General features: G+C 31.6%; 1 protein-coding gene across 2 annotated transcripts; it reads left to right on the top strand.

The window, feature by feature from the left end:
* The first annotated feature begins 4,846 nt into the window (after positions 1 to 4,846).
* On the top strand, positions 4,847 to 8,875 carry LOC106658691 (major facilitator superfamily domain-containing protein 1). Of its 2 annotated transcripts, none has more exons than XM_014380759.2 (7): positions 4,847 to 5,000; positions 5,097 to 5,335; positions 6,159 to 6,435; positions 6,518 to 6,940; positions 7,015 to 7,326; positions 7,401 to 7,513; positions 7,587 to 8,875. In XM_014380759.2, exons 2-7 carry the CDS (start codon positions 5,197 to 5,199, stop codon positions 7,877 to 7,879), a joined length of 1,557 nt encoding a protein of 518 aa, XP_014236245.1. In that variant the 5' UTR covers positions 4,847 to 5,000; positions 5,097 to 5,196; the 3' UTR covers positions 7,880 to 8,875. The 2 variants fall into 2 exon arrangements, with proteins under 2 accessions (XP_014236245.1, XP_014236246.1); XM_014380760.2 differs by having other exon boundaries at positions 4,847 to 5,004.
* Position 8,876: the final 1 nt, after the last annotated feature.

Raw genomic sequence — 8,876 nt, 5'->3', positions numbered from 1 at the left:
ACGTACACGACGATGCACGCCAGTGTACGCACACGGATTGAGAAATACACACTACACAATAATTTCAAGGCAAAAACAGATCAATAAAAATTAAATTCAATATTCATATCGGGCCTACATTGAAACATTGTTAATAATTATAACGACGACGCGAAAAATCCTATTGAACCGCTTCTCTCTATATATGGGTCAAAATAATACTTTTTTACAAAACCGTGCGCACGTATGTCACCGATATTGACGCGCTTTTGGTATGTTATAGTACATGGTAAATAGGTCCCAAAAACAAAATTTTAGACCCCCTCCCCCCTCCTGCCCCCCACTTCCGGTATAAACGTCCATTTTCGATCTATATTTTTTCTGAGGACATGAAGCAAGTAAAAAATCTGAAAAAATTCATAAAAATACTTTTCCACAATCCAAACAACCTTGAATTTTTTCAGATTTTTTGAGTGCTTCAGGCCTTCAGATAAAATCATTGAAAATTTCAAAAATCGAGATACGGCGGTATGAGCCGATGTAGTACTCGGAAATTTTTTCAGTTATTTTTCGCATTAAAAAACATAACCTCAATTTTTTTCAGATTTTTTCAGATTACCTAACGCACCTTTTGAAGCCAAAAACCGATTTTTTTGACGAAAATAATTTTTTTAGGACAGTACGGAGCCTCGAAAAATCTGAAAAAAATTTTTTCTTGTTTTTTTCATCAAAATACGTAATCTCAAATTTTTTCAGATTTTTTAATTGAAGGCGATAGCTTCTAGGGCCGAAAAATGCTATTTTTAACAAAAAATGGTTCCTAGAACCCGATGGTTCCGGTGAAAAAATTTGAAAATATTTTTTTTGAATTCCTTGTCAAATTTTAATAAATTTTGACCGTTTCAAAAGTTCGATTGAAGCTTCCTAGCTCATTTTAGAGCAGGACAAAGATTAGTGCAAAATATCTGAAGACGTTTCTGAAGACATTAAGGAATGATAAAACTCGTTTGATGCTCTAAAATGAGCTAGGAAGCTTCAATCGAACTTTTGAAACGGTCAAAATTTATTAAAATTTGACAAGGAATTCAAAAAAAATATTTTCAAATTTTTTCACCGGAACCATCGGGTTCTAGGAACCATTTTTTGTTAAAAATAGCATTTTTCGGCCCTAGAAGCTATCGCCTTCAATTAAAAAATCTGAAAAAATTTGAGATTACGTATTTTGATGAAAAAAACAAGAAAAAATTTTTTTCAGATTTTTCGAGGCTCCGTACTGTCCTAAAAAAATTATTTTCGTCAAAAAAATCGGTTTTTGGCTTCAAAAGGTGCGTTAGGTAATCTGAAAAAATCTGAAAAAAATTGAGGTTATGTTTTTTAATGCGAAAAATAACTGAAAAAATTTCCGAGTACTACATCGGCTCATACCGCCGTATCTCGATTTTTGAAATTTTCAATAATTTTTTCTGAAGGCCTGAAGCACTCAAAAAATCTGAAAAAATTCAAGGTTGTTTGGATTGTGGAAAAGTATTTTTATGAATTTTTTCAGATTTTTTACTTGCTTCATGTCCTCAGAAAAAATATAGATCGAAAATGGACGTTTATACCGGAAGTGGGGGGTAGGAGGGGGGAGGGGGTCTAAAATTTTGTTTTTGGGACCTATTTACCATGTACTATAACATACCGAAAGCGCGTCAAGATCGGTGACATACGTGCGCACGGTTTTGTAAAAAAGTATTATTTTGACCCATATATATGGTACGCCGACAATGCTGACAAATTCGAAGCTGCACCTCAAGAACGAGGAAACAACGAGAACTCGGGTCTCGTGCAAAGGCAGTCATTTAAGAAATGTGATTTTTTCAAAATCACGTTTTTTTTTTTATAAAATCAAGTTTAACTTTTGACCTGATCATTTTTTCAAAAATCTGAGATCAGATTCTGAAAAGGCATTAAATTTTGTATTAGAATTTGTTACTGGCATATTTTTATGACCCCATTTTCATAAAAAAATACAGTGGCCGAATAAAGTGTTGACCAAACCGTCCTCTTGGAACTTAATGAGTTAATCATTTATTTTTACGATACTGCAAATATTGCACGGATACATTACCAGTGTTAAAAGACTTTAATCTTTGCACAAACAAAAAAAAGACCAGACACATCTCCCGACGTGACACCACAATACCGCTCAATAAAATATGTAATGAAAAACTAGCCCAGAAGAGGAAGTGAAACGATTTAGATACAACAATGAGATACTTAACTTTCTGTACAGGAATTTTCTTCTATCTAATTATTGATTTGCACAGTTTGTTCTTTCAGCACCTGCAAAACATGAAAAAATAAAGGCATGAGAAATTATCAATAAAATTCAGGTAAAAAAACTGCTGGTCGATCAGTAAAATTATAATTTCATGTTTCGACCGTACTCCAATATTTGTAATATTCATACTCCATGATGAACTTAGTTTATTTTTTATTTTTATATAATTCTTATAATGACGAAAAAAACCATAGACCAACCATAGACAACTGCTACAGTTTTCTAATAAAAGTTTTTAAAAATGGACAAAAGAATATATGATTTTAATATCAGCATCAGAATTGGGATATCTATTATTGCTAAAAAAATATGGTGATATCACCCTATAAGGACCGTACTTAAAATTTCGCATATGAATTTGTTGTTAATTCTTCGTTTTAACAAATCTCACTGTTTATTTTGGAAAAGAAAACAGTTTTCGTATACATTCATTACAAAAGATAATTTATACATCTTTTACTCATCTAGCCGATCTTTACGGGTTGGATTGCATTGTAGCTGTCCGTAAATGCGAGCTCGACTAAATGTGAAAAGTAAGATTTAACGAAAGCTACTTCGGGCGCTGAAGTTGCCACATGTGTAGTGTATTCCGGGCGAGACGAGAGAGTGGTCGAACGAATGTTCGTTGGCGAAGACAGGCCCGCTCAACCCTTCTCAGTTCTCACTCCTGGCCGATCGTCACGCGCACTTCGCGCCGCTAGCGATCACCGGTGTTTGGATGGAGGCCCAAACGACGCCGAGAGCGACGTTCTCGCTTTGCGAGGTTGAAGGCGTCACCGATCTATCATACATAATGATCACTATTACATTTATAAATTTCGAAAATGACGATCTCGATAAGCGCATGGTTTATAGTTATATGAATGATTCTTAATATTGAATTTCCACTTTAAGTTTCAAATTAACTAAAAAAACTTGGAAGCAAGATTCCATGCAACTTGGTAAATAAGTACCTCCTTACTATACGTATATTTGATGTCTCAAGGTTCTAGAATCCCAATGACAACAGAAAAAAAATTGTTTAAATATGTTAGATGATTTCCTTCGTTGTATGGACCGCATAGAAGATTATTTAAGGAGGTAAGAAAAATTCAAATTTTTGTACATGAAAATCTATAAATTGTTTCCTAAACAATTAGATTTTTTGAGTCTGCGTAATCGTAATGTAATTAAAAAACGAATGAATCTATCATTTAGGACACTTCTTTTTACATCACTTTACTGGGTAGTAAAATTAAAACTTCATACCTCATAAAGTAATTAAGTAAATCTCAACATTTTTTTCGACTAACGTCGAGATTTTTTTGCAATATTTTTTGAAATCGACAAATATTATTCATTTTTTCACTTCAAATTTACACTAAAGGTTCGAAAGTCAAAATAATTGAACAAATTTCAAATCGTTGCCTCAAGAGTCATTTAAACTTAAAAAAAATCTTTGATTCGTTTGTCCCAAATAATCTTATCATAAATTATCGCGTGCACCATGTTTTTGAAGCTGAAGCTACAATTTACTATCATAAGCTCATTTTTGAATATTTTTTGATAAAATTTAATTATATACTTTTAGAGTAATTTTCTTTATCGTAGACTTCAATCCCATTAAATTATTTTTATCATATAACCAGAAAAAATGTTCAAAATCATGTTAAAATAAAAAAAAATTAACTAAACGATCCTCCTTTCTCTTTTAATATTATAATCTTTCATGATAAAAATTAATTCTCAAGTTCAGTTATTGATAATCCTCAACAATACATATTAAATTAATCGAATGGCACATAAGTGAATACTATAAAAATAGAATTATCCTTTCGTTGTTTTATCTAACCGATTTATTATCTAAACGTAAAACATGTGTTAACTCGCAGTATCCAATTACTAGCAGTTTTACCTCATTTACTCAAAAGTCGCTTAATATTGAAGAAAATTTTATTCAATCTTTAGAAAGGAATTTTACAGCGTCATTTTTCCCGAGATTATTTCGGTGACCGCTTATGTTCCGAAGAAGTGTAAATCACCTGAACGTCTAAGCTCAAAGAGTTCGCTTTGAATCTTGCAATAAGTGACCAAAAGCATAACTTATAGAAAACTCAAAAGAAAAAAAAATTAAACACGCTAATTATACGAAAAAAGCTCACAGAAATAACTGTACCTCAGTGAAAAATGAAAATTTTGGAATTTAAAAAAAATCGTTGAAAAGAGAAAGAAAAATCATCTAAAAATTAAATAAAATGTTTTGCATTTTAAACCCCCTTTGATCCCTTGAATATCAATTTCGAATCATTTTCTCATAAGCATTACAAAATTCTATCATGTGTACAGAAGTAGGCAATTTTGCGTCGATTGATAATGCAGAATGCGGAAGCGAATCACGCGCTATACCTGCACCCGTGGTAAGGCAGATTTCATTTTCGCATAATAGCGTCGGTGGTCAATAGATGGCACTGATTTGTTGGTATACACGGCTGCGCGTACCCCCTCCATACATACTTGATCTATGAATGACATGCAATCGACTGTGTGTTGTGTGTACTGCTGCTGTGTACAGCTGCCTAGTATTTTGTGCACCACAAAACCGAACAACACAAACTAACTCAATGTAAGCTATGTATATGTGTGTGCTTATAAATAAGCCAACGAACGGAGTGACTATTGTTTTCGATCGGACGTCGTCGACTCATTAGGTTGTCAAGTTGTAAGTAAGCAGACATCAAATTATCCAGTGCGCGTTCACGTTCACGCATATCAATATATGCACTCAATAACATTCAACAATCTTTTGTCAACACAGATATGCGTCAAATTTTGACGTTTCATCAGTGAAACAGATGTTCTAAGCTTTCGAGTGCGTGACTCCTAAAGAAAAATTATTCTCTAAGCTGCAGGGCTTAATGGAAGGTGGCGTAATGGATAGTCCTGACAGCACAACTAGTAGGTCGGAGGATGATGTGGCACTTCAGGGCTGCTTTAGTCCTCGGAGGCCAATGTTTAGATTCATGGGACTGGCTCTTATGTGTTTATTAGGCTTTGGTAAGTCTTTTACAGTTATATTTACAACATTATTCAGAGAAAATATGTTGATTTATATTGATGCTTTAAACAAATTTATGATTGGTATTCAAAGAGATTTGATCAAATAATTTAGTTACTTTCGTAATGCAGATTATTCATAAATTATTAATTATTTTTGTTTTTTTTTCGTTTATTGGCCTAATAATGCATATTCAATGTTTTTTATATTGATACAAATGGTACAGCTAAAATATCAGTTGTCTGAGTTGGCTGAGCATGACTAATACAACAAAAATTATCTATGTAACGTTTAGAGTATACTCAAATGCATTGATACTTAATTTAAAAGAGAAAGAGATAATGGAGCCGGCAGATGATGAGGCTTTTGTGTCAAAGATAATGCAAGTGATTCATATAGTTTGTTTTATGTTATCATTATTATGTCAGCAGAATCGGATATATCGTTAGATGAAAAATTTAATGATAACAAAAAGTGAACTTTATTTGAAAAAAAAAATTGTGTGTGTGACCTTTGACTACTTGAAAAATGTCAAAAAATCAAATGTAGTTTTTTACTTTAATGTACATTGATTCCCATTTTTAAAAAAATATGAATAAATTAATAATCAATCATGCTGACCCTAATCATGCTATAAGTATTATTAAAATTAAATAGTTTGTAAAGATTGGGTTTCATTCAACATTATGATTCATACATAATCTCACAAACTGTATAACATTTTTTCAATTAACGTAATGCAATGAATGATTCACTTTTCTTTTTTGAATAAATTTTCATTTTATTATAATTTATAATAATTATATTGTAAAATACTTTTAGGTTCCTACTTTTGCTATGACAACCCTGGAGCACTTCAGAATAATTTCAAGTCTGATTTGGATATGTCAACTAAAAAATTTGTTTTGTTGTATTCAATCTATTCATGGCCTAATGTTATACTTTGTTTTATTGGAGGATTTTTAATTGATGCAGTTTTTGGTATAAGATGGGGAACAATCATTTATATGTCATTGACAATGATTGGTCAGCTCATGTTTGCTCTTGGAGCATTTGTGGATACATTTTGGCTAATGATGCTGGGGAGATTTGTGTTCGGGTATGTCTTTATCAAAAAATAATTCTTTACTTCTACCTTTATTTCATGGATAACTCGCTTTACGTTTGAATTATTTTTTTAGAATTGGAGCCGAATCATTAGCAGTTGCACAAAATAGCTACGCAGTATTGTGGTTCAAAGGCAAAGAATTAAATTTAGTATTTGGCTTACAATTGAGCTTTGCAAGGGTTGGCTCAACTGTGAATTTTGTAGTTATGGATGATATCTATAACTATGTATCTAAAACCCTGCAATACTCAGGTCCTAAATGCATTGGAGCAGTTTTATTTATTGCTGCTTTAACTTGTGTGCTTTCTATGGTTTGTGCACTACTATTAGGTTTAATGGATAGTCATGCTGAAAAAGTCTTAAGACGTAACGAAGGTGCTCCTCCAGAAATAGCTAGAATTACCGATGTAAAGGATTTCAAAGGAGTTTTTTGGCTTGTTGCTTGGATTTGTGTAGCTTATTATATAGCTATATTTCCCTTCATTTCATTAGGAAAGTAAGTTGAAAATTTTAATTACTACTTATTCTTATTACTATTGTTCATTTTAATTTTTTATTCAATATTTGCAGAGTTTATTTCATAAGGAAATATGGATTTGAACCTGCAGCAGCAAATACGGTGAATTCACTGGTTTATTTTATATCTGCTGTTGCATCCCCAATTTTTGGTATCGTAGTAGATAAAATGGGCAAAAACATTTTTTGGGTGGTTTTAAGTATAACTGGCTCTTTAATAGCACATGGACTGCTAGCATTTACATATGTAAGCCCATATGTATGCATGGTGATATTAGGTCTTTCTTATTCTATGCTTGCTAGTGGTTTGTGGCCTTTAATAACATTAATTATACCTGATCATCAACTTGGTACTGCCTATGGAATGTAAGTTTTATAATGAAATTTTTTTTATAATGTATTCAAACTTTAATTATTACAAAAAAAAATTCATTTTTTAGTGCACAAGCATTACAAAACTTAGGTTTGGCTGTTACTTCAATAGTTTGTGGAATAATTGTTGATAATCATGGCTACTTCATGCTTGAATTATTTTTCCTAGGATGGCTATGGAGTGAGTTTCAAATAAGTTATCAATTTGTTTATTAAAATTCCTATATCTATTTTATTATAATTCTTTTTTGCAGTATCGCTTATTACCGCTATAGTCATTTGGATCACTGATTCAAATAATACAGGTGGTTACCTCAATATGACACCGAAACAACGTGAACATTCTGACAAGAATCCACTCGCACCAATTAATACAGAACGTGAACAGCTGTTATCTGGTAACGCAGGTGGTGGTTCAACATCAGATTTATCAGGGGATGATTTACTTCAGCCTCAATCAGATGATCGTATGCGAAATCGATATTTAACGAAAGTTGGAGCTAATGCCGGTAGCGGTGATTTGACTGATGATGAAGGCGACACGTGACCTCTCTTTCACATGCCAGTTAGACGTTAAATGTGTGTGAACTTTAGTTCTTAAAGATTCTTCATAAGTACTGACATGTCCAGGTACAAACAGGATGTTGAATGTTTTTTCTGTGTACCTGATTACTCTACTTTTCTTGCATTTACGAAAAAAAGATGAGGCTTTAATAATTATCAAATGTTATTCTGATATCTTTATATGAATGAAGATTATAATGTGCTTTAAATGAGAGAGAATAATTGTGATAGAAATATGCACAATCTTGGTTCACTTAGGGTGCTTATTTATAAGTACATGTGGTATTGAGAAAAGGAGAAAGAGGGACAGCCTGTATATCACTGTGTCTTCCTGCATTTGCACAGAATGTATGTGTATCTGTGATGTCTTTATCTTTGTTATACATATAAAATATAAATGTATGTATGCAGTTTTCTGTTTAAAAAAAGAGTTTGTATTGTAGAAATGGTGCTTTCAATTCAAAGCATTTAACGATAAAGACAAACATATTGATCTTGGTCCAGAAATGATTATTTATAATATATTTGAAGGTTCATTTTACATGCATCTTCAATGATTTATGTATAAACTATACATATTTATATCATATTATTGAAAAGAAGAAAAAGAAAGAGAAATGAAATGGGAAAGAATGTAAGAAGTAGTACATATCTGTATTAATACGTTAAAGATCTGCTATATTAAGTATCGACAGCATTTAATTGTATTATATTTATATATTTGAAAAAAAAATATTAACTTATTTAAGTGTGAACAATTTATTAATATGTATAAACAAAAATTGTAAAATTTAATTGTGCTTTCATGAATAATGTTGTAAACTATACACAAAAAATTGTAACAGAATACAAACTATGCATAATAACAAAGGAGACATAATATATAATATAAAATTATCAAAAGATTTATCTAAATATAATGTACGTTGAATGATATATAAATATTAATAAATGTTGTCAAATATTCGTACACGCAAAAT

Source organism: Trichogramma pretiosum, unplaced genomic scaffold, assembly GCF_000599845.2.
Source record: "Trichogramma pretiosum strain Unisexual culture from Peru unplaced genomic scaffold, Tpre_2.0 scaffold2, whole genome shotgun sequence".
Lineage (NCBI taxonomy): Eukaryota > Metazoa > Arthropoda > Insecta > Hymenoptera > Trichogrammatidae > Trichogramma > Trichogramma pretiosum.
Note: the sequence above shows the minus strand (reverse complement) of the source record. Positions and strands in the feature narration are given on the sequence as shown.